General features: G+C 24.9%; 1 protein-coding gene across 4 annotated transcripts in view; it reads right to left on the bottom strand.

Annotated features, from left to right (window-relative positions):
• Positions 1–19244, bottom strand: part of LOC112679619 (small conductance calcium-activated potassium channel protein) — a 367436-nt gene that overhangs the window by 171797 nt on the left and 176395 nt on the right. For 3 of the 4 annotated variants that reach the window (XM_025549500.1, XM_025549501.1, XM_025549499.1), the window contains exon 4: positions 10837–10956. The exons of the other annotated variant lie outside the window; for it this stretch is intronic. In XM_025549500.1, the coding sequence (XP_025405285.1) occupies positions 10837–10956 (120 nt within the window). The remainder of the gene's footprint in view (positions 1–10836; positions 10957–19244) is intronic. 4 annotated transcript variants of the gene reach the window in all.

The raw sequence follows: 19244 nt of genomic DNA on the forward strand, positions 1-19244 counted from the left end.
ACACACACACACACACACACACACACACACACACACACACACACACATACACACACACACAAATACACATAAAGACTTGCGTATAAAACCAAGAATAACAAAATTATTAAAATACTCAATTCCCATAAAATCGATATTTCACCCATCCGAATTAAAGTGGATTTGAAAAAATGTTATTTTTATACGTATTATTATTCCACAACTTTTGAGACATGTCATCATCCCTATAAAATTTAATTAGTATCTATTGAATGATTTATGACCCGAATATTTTAATAGTGTTGTCTTGTTTATTCTATGTTAGATTTTTGCATTAAACTATCAAAATAATGCGTATGAGAAAGTCATTTTTGTAGCTCAAATAATTGAGTATGCATTATTATGCAGAATGCTTTTTTCGTTAGATGCTTATTTTCCTATGATGAAACTACTCAATATTCTTTGAATAAAAGTAAATATAAATATATCATTAATATATCATTAATATATAATATATAATATATCATTTGGCATGTTGGTAATTTAAATGTGTTTTTCTCTGAATTTATAAAAATAACATCAAATCTGCTTCTAGTTTTGATTTATCTCGATGTATAAGAATTAATTATACTTATTTACTTTAATTATACTTAATTGACAAGTTGCTCAAATTTAATTTAAATTTAATTTTCTTATCAAAGAATTGAAATAATTAATAGTTTTTACGAAAACAATAATTCAAAGATCTACTTTTATTATAAAATAAACCATTTTTTTGACGACATTTTGTCATAATTGCATAACATGTTTAAAAAATTTTACGTTAAAAACTATTCTACTGTGCAAAAGATATAATTTCAAAGAAATATTAAAAAAAAATTGTCAAGTACAAATTACAATAAGAATACCTCGAAATGACAAATATTCGTTATATTATATGCATCTTATGCATATCGTTTTCAACATTTATAGACAGCTGAGTAATATTTATTATATGCATAATACGCAAGATATTTTACTTTCGGTTTGTTTTATAAATAATTTCATTTAAAATATAAATATTTTTATTGGTGAATTAATCATAGAATATAGTTAGGATTTTATTTTGATTTTATTCTTGTTGATAAAATAACATGGGTCATAAATCAACGATATTATTTATCTAATATTCATAACTAGCCCCTAAAAAATAACTAAAACTATTAATTTTATTCATAGTAATTACTACCTACTATACAATTAATTGCATGTGTTAACTTAAAATTATTTTTTTAGCTCTAAAACGTGTAAACAAGGAATACTATTAATGTGATATCTTTAATGTATAAATAACATTAAATCTGTTAAAATTAAAACTTTAAACATAGATTAAGTTAAAATATATTAGAAATGCAAATAATTGTATTTTTAGAGTCAGAATATAGTATAATTGAGCGGCCGTATAAATATTAAGACTGATAAAATAGTATAGTGTTGAATAATTTAAAACAGCAATAGTTTGTTCCAATTATCGAACTATTTATGCCACATGAATTCAGTTGAGTCGTTTTCATAATAAAACTGTTTGTTAAAAATGTAGAATTAAAATAATATAATACCACAAGATAAATATTATTTATTTAAATTAAATTTGTGAATAAAAACTGATAAAGATATTAAAAATGTATTTTACACATGAATACTCTAACATAATTTGATAGTTTTCAACAACATAGTTTTTGAACATAGTTTTCAGATAATTCATCTCAATGTTGTACTACACTAACGACCAATAATTTTGAAACAGTATACATATGGAAACTATATAATCTTGGCTTAATTGGGTGTGCAAATTGTTAGGGATATTGTTGAAGAATTCGTACCATATGGTAGATATTATGTTTCTGGAAAACACATGAGGAAGTCGTTACATCCGCAATGAGCATAACGCACACAGTCCCTTTATATTATGAAACAACAATATGATGTGGAGGGGCTCGCTGTGGTTAATCAACTATTGGATAAACTAATCCAGAAATGATAACAAAGTGTAATATACAAACACACTGTTAATAACCAAACAATTACTCTTACATGCAAGTCATCTTATATCATGAGATATATTAATCAATTGTATACAAATTTGGTTGATTTAAAAATAATTGTAAAAAGTAGAACTCTTATGACTAGTCTACATTAATATCGATATTCAATACATTCAAACGCAGGTAAACACAAGATAAATTAAAAAATATGTAATTATGATTGTTCTCGTAAAGATTATTACTACCAAATGGTATTTTATTTATAATAATTGTATAACAACAATGACATTCTAAACTATCAAAATATAAAGCAATAAAAAATAAATTTAAAATTATTTAGTAAATAGTTTAATATTGTAAATCTATATATAATTAAATAAATATAAAAAAATTTACATAAAGTATCAATATAATTGTTATGTACTTATACTAACCGGTTTAATTTATCATGAGACACATACAAATACAGTAAAATTGTGAATGAATGTGAAAAAATAAAGAATTGAATGCCTTGAGAAAAATTGATCGTTTAACACGTAGACAATTAATTTTAATAGGATATATTATTTAAATTTAGTTCTTATTGTGCATATATATATTTATTTATTATTGTTTAAAATATATTTATATAAATTAATAAATTATTTTTTAAATAGATTTGTACATTTAAATATAATTGTAATTTTTTATATTTCATTGTGTAACTTTTGAAAACTGAATTAATATAAATGCTATTTTGGGTAAGTAATGTTTTTAAGTCTGTATTAATATCAAAATGTATATTAGGGTTATTGTCTAAAACATTTTTAACGACATTTGAATTAGGGGACGTATTTATTATTTTATTTCAGAAATGTGTTTTTTATATATCATTTTAATTTCATTTTTTTTACCTATATAAAATTTATTTTACAAATATTTAAGTTTATATATATAATAGCATTTTTAAAAAAAGAGCTATTTTTAATGAATTTTTTAGTTCTATTATTTATATGGTTGATTGAATTATTATTAGTTTTGAAAATTATTTTTACATTAATATTATTATAATTGTTTAAAATTTTAGCGAATTATGCGTTGTGTATTTTATGTTAATAATATCTTAACTATTATAAGTTAAAGTTATTATAAAGTTATTATAGTTTTTACTATTATAAGTATAACTATTTTCATAATTTTGTTAATTGTAAAAGTAAGTCTATAAATTTATAATATTTAATTTTTATCACATTTATTAATATGTACAAGTTTATTTTTTATAAATATTTTCTGGTTTGTGTTTAAAAATGGATGAATGCAAATTTTAATATTAAGAGAAATCAATTTTTGTCCTTGTTCAATATTAATTTTATTAATTTATTCAACGAAACCATAAGTGGTTTTAATAGAAGTATCAGCATTCATATTTATTTTATTTTTTATGAATGAGTTTAAATATTTAGCAAGATTATAGGATGGAGTAATTTTAATGTTATTTAATGGACTAATCGAATTATTTTGTTTATGTAATTTTTTGAATGGATATGGAGACAATATTCTGTAATTATATTAAAATAAAATTTTCTGTTGAACTTCTTTCTTTAATTAAAATAAATTGTCAATATATTTCTTCCTATATTTTTTCATAATCAGTCACAATTTTATCGGCTTTGTATATACCTGAATATTAAGTGTTAATATAAAACTAGTCGTACATTAAAAATATAATAATACTCCAGGCTAAACATTCATTCATTTAGTTATTTGTATAACTTATTTTATATATTAAGTATTAATTGCTTTTAAAACCTATACAATTATTCATTTATAATCATAAAAATACAATTGGCCACGCATTTTAAATCACTTATACTACATATATACACAGAAGTATGTTTAATATTTCAACACTAAAAACATTAGATCAACATATTTTTAATATCATAAAAAAAATTAATTAAAAAAATTAATTTTTTTTAAGTCTTTACGGCAGTTAACGGTTGTGCACCAGAACCGACGATCGAGTTGTCTAGTGCTTACACGCACGGACGGCGCCCGACAGAGAACACGATCGTAAAAGAGTTAATTCGTCGTCTGGAATAAAACCTGAGAGAGTGAGAGAGAGTAGACTGCATGGTAATGTTTGGATGTGATGTGAATGAAGGTGAGATAACTGACTTGAGTAATTAATAATAAATATAACACTTGTAAATTATATTAGAGGATCGTACAACAGAAAAACAATATATATTATGAACTTATTGACTAAATGAGTCGACCACATATGGTCGTCCGAAATAATGATAGTTAATAGTAATAAAAGAGTAACAATAATAAACAACAAATCGATAACGATGTACGACCCGGTAACACTAACGCAGAATTGAAGTTGGGTAACGATATGGTTGATGGCCAATCTGTCGCAACAGTTGAAAGGTTCCTTGCCACGTATGTAGAGAGCGCCGATGACACATGCGAATGCGAAATGTCGACTCAGCACTCGACGATGACGTCACAAGGACACAAACCGAAATACGAGAATTCCCAACCGTTCGGATGACGAGATTAATGGTGCACACGACGTCGGCGAATAAATAAAACAATCGCGGAACGATAATAAAAAAAAAAAAAAACGGTGCGACAAGGGCTAACACGAGTGCTACGATGGTGATCGGAAACTTCACAATCGCAAAGAGAGGACGACAGGTAAAAAGGTTTCCTGAGGTCTCTCGATGACGAGAACGGAATGGATAAGACGGCGACGATCAAACCACGTGGCGCGGAGTGCTTACGGGCGGCGAAATATATAACAAAATACACTAACGACGGAGTGGCGTACAGTGTACACGACGTCGGCGATTGTCAGTGTTAACAGTGGCGACGCACCGGTACGCACAATGGTGGATATGCTATTTTGCCTAGACGGCTACGTAAAAAACATGAACACAAGCACACGACAGTGATGATGAACGCGCAGACGACCGACGATAGACCGGTCTCGGGATCGGGCGGCGGGCTAGCGATCGGAAACAGCACAGCTAACTACCCCCTCTCGAGCAATCGATCATGTTATCGACAAAGTTTGTAGGAGGCCAAAACTCCGTGATCCTCGCGCGACATTTGTACCCAACAATGTCACTTAACTAAATAAGTTATTTTCATAAATTATGTAATATATATTACGAGTATACTAGTAAGCCTATGTTTCTATTTTTGTTAATACTACCTATTACCTATATAATGATATGAGTAATTTTTATGTCATTATTATACAAAGCCATTAATTACAATCGCATCCTCTCTCCATTCTAATCACACAATAAATACGAAGAAAAAGCATTAATTATCTTCCGTTTTTGTAACTACTGATTGGAATACGAATCGCGTTTGTAAATAAATTTATTCTTTTTCGTTAATTTTTGACTTTCCACCGATTTCTTTAACTTATCATTAAAAATTCAAATACATATTTTACATAATAAAACAATTCGAACATTCAAGATTAAAAATGTATGAGATATTTGAGGAAGAAAAAAGAAAAAAGTTGGTAATCTATAGGTATCTGGCTTATATTTTATGAATTTGTATTAATCTTCGGAAAAAGTAAAACGACAGAAAGAGAAAAGACATAGTATTGATCATACCCTCTTATTTTTCTGCTATACTATGAGGCTAAAACTATTGTTTGATTGGGCTGTCTTAAATATATAAATCTTCTTTTGATTTTGTTTTGTAAAAAAAAGACTTTAGAATATCAATTCGATGTAATGAAAATAGTAAAATAGAAATAAGGCACTTGGTTTTTCAAGTGATAATAAATATGTTGTACACAGTGTTAGTTAGACTTTTTTGTGTCAGTATTTTCTTAAAATACAATAAAATTAATACAATATTCACTGTATACGTATGGGTTTATATATTTTTTAAACCTTTATTACAGAAAAATTAAATCCTACTTTAAGTTAATTTAATTAATATAAACTATAATATATTATTTTATACATAACAATAATTATATAAGAACAAGAAGTTTCTATATTGTATTTTTTTATTCCAATAATAGTTTAAATAATTGTAATTGGATAAAATATCATACCATATTCAATATTCAAATAAAATAAAATAACTACTTAAATTTCGAACAATACTTTTAGTGAGAAATAAATAGGAATTTATTTTATTTTATTCGAAGGCGATTTTGGTTTTTACATTATTTCATTTGATTAACCCTACAATGCATTGTAGGGTTAATTAAACGTATACACACTAAAATTATCTACTAAGTTATTAAAATGTATGTATTTATATTATCAGCATATTTCTTCTGCCCATGTGTATGTCATTGAACTTCTCCCAAACGGTCCGATTGATTTTTATAAAATGTTGTGAGTACGACCGAGGATGACATTGCAGAATCATCTGCTATGTGAACTAATGTGATCATTGAATGTAAGCTACATATGCATCATTAAAAAAAAAAAAAAAAAAAAATAGACGATCGGGATCTACTAATTCATGTTAAAGTTTATCTATAGTAAATTTTCTGCTCTTTAAAACACGTTTTTACAGTTGACGAGTAAAAATAGCTTTTAATAGAATTCAACATTTTTATTTTTGATCATTCGTCCAAATGAATGCTTGAAATATAACGCCATTTTAAATCATCTGATAAGCACATGTTAGCTACTTCTTATTTTTCCCTTCTTCGCGTCGACCTTATAGAGCCGTTATCAGAAATCTCTACCACACAACTCTACCAATGAACAGTACGATATTACTCTAATGGAGCTGGGATTCTGTATTAAACGCGACGAAAACGTTAAAAAAATGGCCATCATTTTCCTTTTTTCTTCATGGTCCTGGAACCAAATAATAACAATAAAAGAATATTCTATTTTTCATTTTTACTGAACACAGTTATACAAGTTGAAAACCCAAATAAAACCAAAGTGCAACTCCACAGTACTTTACTTAAATTCCCAAAAAAACCAATCTAAAAGGTAACCTTCAAATCTATCACCAAACGGCATAAAAATAATTATTCAAACACTTTCAAATCTACAGTTAAATTTACCATGCCCCGTTCCAATTCATCCTCTTTCCAAGTCCATTTTCCATGCTTCCGACCATATTTTATACTTCTGTTGATACTTACTATTATACTAATATTATACTTGCAATTATATATTAACAAAACTCCCAATTCTAATATTAAACTATTACTACCCATATTCCTCTGGGACCTGAATTCTATAATTAATCCTTTAATTTATTTCCACACAACCACTTTTCAAAAACGAATCATTCCATAATGCTCTTGATCATTCATAATAAAACATTATATAAATATGTATATTTTTTATGTTACAATCGTTCTATCATAATTGTACCGAATATGTTATCAAAATTATTATTATCTATCAAATATTGTATAAATTTCATAAATGCTATTTATGAAATAAATAACATGTTATTTTAATATTTCATTATGTAATATTAAATATCAAAATTTTTCATTATCAACTCGTGTCACCAATGGGTGATTTATTTCCTCATATTTTTATTTATTGTTATGTTTTATAAAATAAAATACTATTACTGTGCAACTTATGTACAAATGTACATAAGTTATGCACTTATGTAACAGATGTGTGTATCATGTTAAAAAAAAAAAATTGAAAATCATGTTTTATTATTTTTATTTATTAAAAAATGTACAGCAATATAATATGTGTAGAAAATACGTATTTTATATGGCATATTTTTTTTCGACTATAAAATATTCATGAAACTATATCGACAAGGGTCCATAAATTGGTGATGAATGATGGTCATGGATAATACTTTACCATGGTGAATAATATTATACTCCAAATTATATATAATTTATAATGAAATACATATTTATTATTTATTAACTATTAAAATAACTTAAAATTTCTGAGAAAAAATGTACTTAAATATATTGTAAACATTTGAGGTAAATACTTATATTATAATGTTATTTTATTTTCAAATAAAAAAATAATTCAATGAGTAAGTTTGAAAATTATTCCAAATTTCTAATTCAACAAGTAGAATATAAATTATAAAAAATAAACAACTGTTAAAGTCACTATTAAATTCACTTAATTAAGTTTACTATTAAATTTGGAATATTACATTTTAACGATAATGTTTAATAATGAAAACTTAGTTTTAAATTTAAGTTAACAATGTGAAATTTGAATTATAATGATAAAAAATATAAAAATATTAATATTAATATATTAATAATTTTAAAAATAAAATATATTTATATGTTACGGCTAAATTCCGAAACATGGCTAAAAAGTATATTATCCGAATATTGTGCACTCTAGCCATACTGGTTGGATAAAGTAAACAATTAACATTTAAAATCATAGTTTTGTACTTATTACCCTGCTAAAGTAACTTTAGTCATCGTGTTATGGCATATAAGTTAAAAATTAAATATTAATTAACTACATTTTATGCAATATTAAATTTATTTTTATCAGATATTATTAATACTATTTATTAGATAATGGTTTTTTATTATTATTTATTTAAACACGATAAACTTTGATAACATTTTGAATTGCATAGAACAGCGTTTCTTAAATTGAGTTCCGCGAAAACCTGAGGTACCGCAAAGATCACTTCAGGGTTCCACGAAGCTTAAGTAATGTTTTAATAAAATGACTTTAAAATTTTCTACTAAAGATTAGTGATGGTGAAAAACTGTTTGCATTAAAGAAAAAAAATCTTTGTATATTAAATAACAATGTATAAGCCATATGGAATAGTCTAAATTTATATTTAGTCTAATTAAAGTAATTATTATTAAAGTATTATAATATATATATATATATATATATGTACACAATTATTATTATTTTAATTTTTATTTTAACATATTTTTTAAACTAAATACTTTTAAAACAATATTATCATATGATAATAATTAATTTAAAAATAATCTTAAAAAAGCTAAAAAGCTAAAAAAAAAAAAATTAGGGGTTCCATGATAAATTTGTACATCAATAAGGGTTCCACCGATAAAAAAGTTTAAGAAACGCTGGCATAGAACACCCAATGCTTTGCATTTGTAATTATTTGTTTTGCCGTTTAATTTACATACACAACGGTGAGTTATATATTATTATTTAATTGTTAACTTATATCATTGATTATATATTACAATATTTGATATTATTTTATCAACGCTTATATTAATTAATTTTATTGAAATAAAATATAATTATAAATTTTAATTTTACATTTTACAAATTTAATATTTTATATTAGTCATAATTAGTCATAACACGATGACTAAAGTTACTTTAGCCGGGTAATATGTACTAAAATTTGATTTTAAATTTTAACTGTTTACTTAATCCAACCATTGTGGCTAGAGTGTACAATATCCGGGTAATGTGCACCTTAGCTATATTTTGGACTTAAGTCGTAACATATAATTATATCTATATGTTTAAAATATTTCTTGTATGTATGGTATAATGGATTATAAATTATTTTCAACGAATTTTCAAATTTATATTTCATATATTTTCACATATTATTTTGTTTTGATGTATTAACATGTCGTATGAAAAAATAAAAAGTTTATTTAAAGAAGTGACATTTCATTTTGTACCTCAAGTATTATTTAAATTATGTAGATACCGTATATTTATAAAATTAGGTATAATAAATTATATTTTAATTAAAAAAAATTGTATTTCTTTAACAATTGCTTTTCTTAAATCTATTTTTCCTTAAAAAAAAAATATAAAACTTTTATTAATTTTAAGTTGAGTATTATTAAACATGAACTATTTATTAAATGCATCTAATGAACATTTGATTTTATCATATTTATAACTTTGAATAAATATATATACTACAGGAATTAATGCATTTCTTGCAAACAAATAGTTTTATTTATTTTAAAATATTGAAAATTAAAATTCATGTCTTTATAAATAAATATACTTTATTTAAGTTATAAAAATATTGTAATGGTGCTTTTTTTTATAAAAACGGATTTTTATTTGTAGTTTACATGTTTCTTCGTAATGCTGTGTATACAAATATTGAGTAGACAAACAATCGCTTAAACCGAAGTCTACCCAAAAGGAATAAACAATATTTATGATAAAATCATATTTATCTAAAATGAAAACTAAAACCAAAAACCTACTTGATGTACATTTCTATAGTAACAAAGTACAATTTACAGTACCTAATTGAACGAATGGTGTAACAACATATCTAAAGCACAGGTTATTTGTCAAACAATAAGATTTGTAGAGGAGATGAATGTTTCAGTTCTTGAGTATTTTTTTGGAAGAAAATGTCGTAATATCGAGTGATTTTTCATATACCATTTTTGTTTTGATTTGTCACCATAACAGAATGCCTATTAGTCTCAATTTTATCGTTATTGCAAACATAAATGCAAGGAAGAATATGACTAGGGACCAATAAAAATAGTAAGCAATTAATCATATTCGTTGAAGCATCGCTTATCTGTTTCACTTAAAAAATGTCATTACAAAAAATTTTTACTACTGGGACGGAAGATGCATAGTGCTGCATTCAAAGCTTGTGCGTTCAAATTAATATTACGAATTATTAATGATCTAATGCTCGAGAAGCCAAGAGTGAGTAAAAATTGTGCTCTTTTTTTATTTTTTTTTTATTTTGTGGCAAATTATAATGATAATAGTGATAGTTACATTAAGTTGAGATAATAATGGATAAAATGTGTGTGGCGTGTTTATGTGTGTATTACCATCATGTGTGTGATTTTATTATTATTATTTTTTTTTTTATTATGATTCTGTACCGTTTTGATGATTGGAACTGTGTCTGAATTTGCAGCTTCTGTTAATGCACGTCTGAGTCGTACCCGACGCGCCTGAGTTCCCTGAGCCGCCAACGTCTGAGCTGAGAGCAGGATTCCCGCCTGGATCCCATATACAATAATTGTTTGTATAAATCAAACAAATCAATATTACAATTTTTATAAAAAATAAATATGATAATAATGTAATATTGTTTTAGTGTATGATCTCATATGACTTTAAACATTTATATTTTCCATTCATACTCGTGTTCATAATAAAACTACTACATATTTTTTTAACATATTATTTATGTATATATATATATATATGTATGTATATAAGCAAACTTACAAATACACAAATATGTATATACATATATACATACCACAGATATATATACATATATCACATGTATTATTTAAATAGATTACTGGAGTGTTTTGATGAAGAAAAGGCGTTCTACATATAGAAAAATAAACGCATGCATTATTATGTCTCTTTAACATGCCATTATGAAAATAATTAAATTAAAATAAAAACAAAATTTACAGATGTTTGTGTTGTACAAAAGAACTGTAGACACGCGGTGAAATTATATACGATTCTCAAACATGATATTGAAGTTAGAATACTTGAATGTCATTAATATTAAAAACTTCCACAACACGTTGTATTTAGACTACTAATGAATTAGTCATCCTATAAATACCAAAAACTCCCGATTTAGGCAGATTAAATTTAATTGTTTGATTCAAAAGTTTATTTTTAAATAAAATATGTAAGTATACTCATAAATAATTCAAAATAATATAGCTTTTACTTTTCGGGAAGAAAATAATGAAAGTATCAGTTATATCCAAATAATTCATTTGTACTTTTCACGAAGCAGACATTTCATGAAATCTTCTTATAGAAAATGAAGTTTTATTTTCGTTTACATTCACAGCAAAAATTTTCTCTATTTTACATATAATGGAAATATTCACTTTAAATGTTTAAAAATATACCTCTAATTGATACTCAAAATATGCAAAACATATATATAATAAAATTGACACAAAAATTAATAAATGTATAATATTACTATAATTTTTATTATTTAAATATTCATTAGAAATGTTCCGGCTACCCAGCAATCAATATTGATAGCCGAGTATTTGATTTAATAATTAAGATTCGACTCTTATCCGATATCCATCATAAAACTGGATTTTTATTCTGCCCTTACCTAGTTTATTATTGAAACTTTTTACTCGTTACTCGGTTTATAATAATTTTTCTACAAGTAACATCTCTAATACTCATTATATCAAAATTATAGTATATTTCAATATTTGTTGTCATAATCATAGTCGGTGTATTAGAATATATTAAAGTAAACGGGTAAAATACAATTGATGAAGAAGTAAACTATAGGTACCTATAACTATTTCATAAATTATGTACTGTATTTAGTTTGGTACGTTCAGGTATTTTGTTTTTACGTCTATGGAATTTAGTGTTTAACTTATATCAATATCATATTGTCATAATACATTTTTTATCATATAAAACAATTACTGTAATACCAACAATTTATTTTAGTCTAATAAATATTTAATGAAAATACAAATCGTACAAAAAATTTTTACTTCATAAAAAATCGCATATGTTTACAAAATATGTAAGCGTTAATCAAAAAATATTTCTTGAACTATGAAGTAGATTTTTTCATAATGGGAAATTAATGTGAATTCTATCTATTATTCGACGTTAAAATTATCTAACATAGTGTAGTATATGAAATTATGTCTAGCTGTAAAAAATATTATTACGCTAATTGATGGCAACGAGTGTGTTTTTTCTAATTAATTTTTAATCACGATAAAAAAATATCGACTTTTAGTTTTGGTTTTGTTTGCAATTATTACTGACTTTCATATTTGTCGCATAAAATGATAAATATTATGTTTTACATTTTTATTAAAGAAATAGCTAATATTTTGAATAAAATGGGAAGTTAAAAATAACACTGCCACAAAAAAGATAAATAATAATAATAATTGCTAAACTAAATATCAATGTGATATGATTACAACTAACTAAGTTCATCTTAAAATAAAATAAGTTGATATTAGCATAATGGGCCTTTTATATTTTCACCTTTCATTTTAAACTGGCAGTATGATAATGAAGTGCCCGCCTACATAGCCAAGAGTATTCGAATAACTATATTTAAAATATCCTTAAATGCTCTATTTCACGTCAAGTTGTCATACATTTTATTATCCTACGGTATTTGTCATATTCTTCTGAATTATTTAATTTTTCGTATTCTTAAATAGCTTATTAACTGTTAATGCAAGTTACACATATTTTGTTTACAATAAAATTACATGGCTTAACATGAAAACAATAATTCATATTTGGTTGAACCAATACTTTTCTAAATGATTATGTAAGCATTATATAACTTTTAATAATGATTTATATTTGTATAATCGTAAAAAACATTTTGATTATACAATCAAAACATTTCAACATGTTTCCAAAAATTCTATTACAATTTTATTTTTTAATTATGGAAAAAAATTGTGTTTCTAAAGTGCTTGTGGCAATCTTAATTGTCTAAAAAATTAATGTAAAATGTTCTAGTATGTACATTTTATACTGAAAAATGTACACTCCATATTCAAATCAATTTGAGTAAGTGTTAAATATTGATTCAAATTTGTATGCTACAAATGTTCTTATGATTATATCAGAATGCTGAATATTCGTGAATGCACACGTGATATCCATTGAAAACGTTTAAATACAATAGGAATCGATGGATTTGCATGAACAATCTACATATACACGTTCTTTAGTCACGGGGGTTATCAAAAATGTATCTTTTGTTAATACTCTTCAATTGGCTTTCATCCAAAATATATTGCTTTTCTCTTATTCTTTTCTATTAATTGTTGGTTAGGTTCTCTGTATAATTTTTAAGTATCTATCGATTATGGTTTAAGACAATTTTACTTCTAAAATATGCCTATCGTTCAAGAAAATACGTTTAAGTGGAGAATATAAAACACAATGAACCCCGGCTTACATCCTTAAACTTAAATATAAGCAATTTTGTAATTGTAAGTTTAGTCAATAAGCGAAATAGTCTTTTTAAGATTTTCGATAATTTTATCAATATATTTTGCAACCATTGTAATTGTTATTTTTAAGAATTTTATCGATTTTTATCACTGAGAATATTTTTCGATCTACCATAAAGTTTGTCGATCTGATGAACATTAAGCTTTTTCAAGTTTAAGTTCTTAATATGGTTAGGCAGTCATATCGTTGATATGAATATTTTGACCTTAAAAATCACTATAATATTACAATTATTTTCGATAAAGTTTCAGTTATTCGCACTATCAGTAAAAATTATTTTACACAGTATAAACAACGAAATAAAAAACAATATCTAAGATAATTATACCCTCGACTTCAAATTTCACTAGTAAGTTGATTAACTTACTATCTCGTTCCATAACTTTTAAAACAAAAAAAATATGCATAACCATGCTTACAGGTGAATTTCATCATAACAGTAATATAATATACTATTACTGTGTAGAGTCCAACTTTTGTTTTATTTGACAGCATTTTAGTTTTGAAAAATTTGGATAATGCAAAGGACGCCTTCCCTGGTTTTATTATCCTTAATCCAATCTCTTGTAACCAGTCATTCTTTGTATTTATACATACGCCATGGTATTTAAACTCAATCATTTTTTCATATATCCAGTCCTTCGTGTCAGGGTCTGTTAAATCTGCATCCGTATCTAATAGCTCCATGATCTTTGTCTTTTCGATGTTTATTTTTAGTCATATTTTATCTGCTGATTTTTCTAAAACTTTCGCTGCTTTCTCTGTGTCGTCTCTGGTTTTGCCTATGATGTTAAGATCATCATTTTTGAAAAACAACTATTAACAAATTATTATTAATATTATACCCTTTTCATTATAAACATAATAGATGGTTATAATAAGTTTGTTGACACTTACTATTATTTTTTTATTATCTTTACATATTAATCCATTTTAATGATTTAATTATTATTCATTTTTTTTCTGCTATTAATTTATAATTTTTATTATTATATTTGTAATTTATTAATTATGTTATACACTGTAAAATACACAAACTTCATTATTCTACAGTTAAATTTTTTTTCTTAATCATTGTATATTATGAGTATTTTACTTACAAATTATGTAACTAATTTTATATTTCTATAATTATATAATAATTTTACACTATACATAATCTCTACATTTATAAAAAAATATTATTAGAATTTAAATAATATATTTAAAATATGATTTAAAATTTCTAATAATATCTGTATAGATAAAGTATTGAATATACTAATAAAAATATATAGCATGGCGCATTGTTTGTAATGTGCAAATAAATGTATATCTTACGACCAGTTTTGATTTAAAAGATCAACATCAAGTAAATAAAAACACACTAATAATATTTTGTTAATAGGTACTTTAAGAATATTATCCCTATTAAAATTTTTTTAATTTATATAATTTGAGTTAAAATTGTTGAACCTACCTACGTCGTGTTGTTGTGGTTTTGATATTGTGTTGATTAAATTAGTTGATTTAAAATAAAATTATATTTATCACTAGTTTTTGAATCATATACAAATTAAGTATATTAAATATATTCATTTAATTTTAAAGAAGCTTAAGTCATTATGACTTGATAATAATTAATGCACTAATACGTAAAAACATTCGAATTCAAAATTTAAAAATAGAAATCTGGTCTAGATAAAACTTTGGAGTTTCAATAATATCCGGATTTCGAATTTCAAAAATCCAGATTTCCAAACTTCAGCAAATGTTGATTTTTCCCATCATTAATTCACATACGCTCACCGTAATTCCGTTTAGAAATAAATTAAAATTAAACAAATAACTTTTAATATTAATAAAATATTTACATAATAGGTATAGTACACTACGTACATATTTACACATAAATATAAAAAAGTTGCAAACAAATTGAACTACAAATAACGAAATATTATCATCATCGACATCGTAATAAAAAGAAGACGTTTTCTTTGTCTAGCCGAGTCATGTGATGGGCGGTGAGGTTCGGAGAAAACCAACGGTGTAACATGGCGTTTTCCGCTGCCTCAAAATTATATTATTTTAGATTAGAGAAGCTATACACAGCGGTTACGATCCATTGCGATACGAGCATCGTTTTTATGTCTGAACGCCGAAGCAATAAAAACGTGAATCTTAAATTTTCTATTATTTTAAATGACACTATACAGACGACGGATAACGTGCACGTATATACCATAGTACAATAATTACAATAATATAAAAAAAATAAACTTATAAATCAATTTTACCGATATTATTAATTACTATAGAGTATAGTCGTATAAACCAGTAGTTGGCACCCTTTTTTAGACCCTTAAATACGAAATAACAGTACGCGAAGCACACAACACATGTGTTGAATTGATATTATTATCAGTGTAATTATCTTGTTTTGCAAATATGTTATTGATTATATTTTAACGATAGGTTTAAGTAATTTATTTTAATTAATATTTTACTATTTAATATGAATTATTTATGTACCTGGAAACATTTTACTTTCATCATCATAAGCACCTTGTTTTTAACCAGTTTTAACTATCAAATACTTCATGACTGTTTAAAAACAATTATTATTTGTCACTATTTATTTCAAACGCCATAAGAAAACGTATGTCTGGATCGAATAATTCGAGCAATTCACATAAATTAATTAAATTCGCTGTAATTAACTTATTATGATGGAAATATTGATTTTTCCGTCGAAATTGTTCATTAAAAAATATGCAATTATTTTCCATTAATATTGAAAATATAATATTTATCTTATTTAGTTTATGAACGTATGGATAAGTTATAAATATTGGACTAGGTTCAATGACAACTACGAGCAACGCTGTTTTATATGTATATCTCATTTCAACAATATACTACTCAAGAACAAGCATTTTTAAAATGTTCTATAATAACTTTACACGAGTTAAATTGCTTTATGCACACATTTTTCGGGTATTATGTTCGATAAGATATCTTAAGACAATTGTGGTATTAGCCTACGTTATAATATACCCATAGGGTTTCTTCAATTTTATAATTGTAATATTCTCCTGATTAGAATTTATCTTTAAGGATATCTTCATATTGGATTTTAATCCAAATTGGTTTATTATTATGATTTCCAAGCAATTCTGTAATTGTTTATTGCGTAGTTCATAATTTAAATAAATTTGTTACGATACACGTTTTCTTGTAAGATAAAAGTATAAAATATTAGGAAAATTAATTCTAATAGTGTTCTTATCTTTAGAAACATTTACAGTCAAATGAAACTTGAATGTATTTTAATTAAATAATTTAAAAAACATAATTACAGAAATTACCAGTATGATTTTTTTTTAACATAATTATAGTATATTAAAATATATACGTTTGATGTGATCAATTGTAAATATGTAATTTTCGTAATGTATTTCGGTAGTATGATTAGGTATATTTACTTAATTAATAATTAGTGAACTCAAAAATAAATTAATTTAACAGTAATTCTACTGTCAGTTTGTTTTGGCTGTATTTCATCGAAAATACAATTATCGTACAAAAACAATCTGTTTAGCGGAATAACAATTAATTGATTGATGACAACGAAATCGATTTGTCCAATTACTTTTTCAATCCTAATGCTAATAAAGTATACGAAATACCTACTATTACATTTGAATTTGAGAAAAAAATACATTGGCAAATTGTTGTCACGTAAAAATAATGCACATGTGCTTGTTTTAAATATTCAATTACCTATGTCCCACTGTTTTGTTGTTCGTACATAGTTTATACATGTTTAGAAATTGAAACTCACACGGTAACAATGTGATCTCACTGTATCTAGAATTAACGTACATCCTCTCTTCTATCGTATAAAGTACTTGGGTTAAGGTTTTAATTAAAACTAACCGTTGTAGAGTTACTTTACCAATGTGACCGTAGGAAATTGTAATTATTTTTAAAGCCCTTGGGAATATCATGTAATTCATGTCAACATCAAAGAGGTATCCCTATTAAGCATCAACCATCTTTACTGGTCAAAATATTTCATGACGTACAACATCATATGTACAGGATTGGTGGGATCACATTAAAATTAAATTATTTTTCAGGTATTCGTACGTTTATCTCAGTAAATATCTTACTCTCGACGCATTATAATACCCAACCCGCTAATAATAATTAAAATGTTATAAATTTTGTGCGAAACTGTTTTAAAAGTTTCGTGTTTTATATTTTTGTTTTTCAGAAATAATCGCTAAAATAATCACATCATGCTAACAAATGTAATTAAAATATTAAATTATTACATAGAATTTAAATATTTCATATATTCTGTAGAATGTGTAAATATTAATGTATACATTTAGTTGGACTTAAATATACTCGAATTGTGAGTATCTCAAAACATAAATAAAAAGTTATTATATTTAAGTGGAAAAAATTGTTGTTAAAAAATTTTATTAACATTTGATTTTTATGAAACTCATGGTAAACACATGGCTATACGTTTTTTTTCGTATTAAAATAGCTGTAAAAATAAACGGTAGCTAATATTTTACATTGAAATAAAAAAATAAAAAATGCTCTTAAAAAAGTTTTAGCTTAAAACTATTTTGAAAGTTAAAATATTTTTAATTTTTTTATTAGATATGATTTTCTATGAATTACATTGATATGTAATAGCAATTTTTTTTTTTTATAAAACCAGTTAATTTAATGTTATAAGAAAAACCGAATTTATTGAACCATAAAAAATATCAAAACAGAGGCATTAATCCAACTACAATAATGTTCTTATAAAACAAAAGACAATAAGAATAGTATATTTTTTTTAGGATACGATTAATAGATGCTCAAATCAGTTTGAATCTTGGAATATAATTGAATTGGTAAGTTTCACATTGTTTGCATCTGAATGACAAATAAAAATAGTTTTGTCTTCGATAGGAATTCAAAATATCCACGATTGAAAAATAGTTAAAATTTTTTATAAATTTATTCCATAGCAATCGTAACCTGGTGCTTAAACAAAATTATACCCTTGATCTAACTTAAGCTAAATCGTAAATGAATCAGACGTTCGTTAATGATTGATGTAACTAACTTAGTTTTGACAGTAAACGGGTGAATAAAATTTTCAATCTTTATATTTTTCAGTTAACAGATATGAATGAATGCATTCAATTTTTTTTTTCTTTATTTGAAATATACAATCTATACCTAAGAGGCACAATGAGTACATGCGATGAGAGTGAGATTA

This window comes from Sipha flava, unplaced genomic scaffold (assembly GCF_003268045.1).
Source record: "Sipha flava isolate LNK unplaced genomic scaffold, YSA_version1 165_pilon_pilon, whole genome shotgun sequence".
NCBI lineage: Eukaryota > Metazoa > Arthropoda > Insecta > Hemiptera > Aphididae > Sipha > Sipha flava.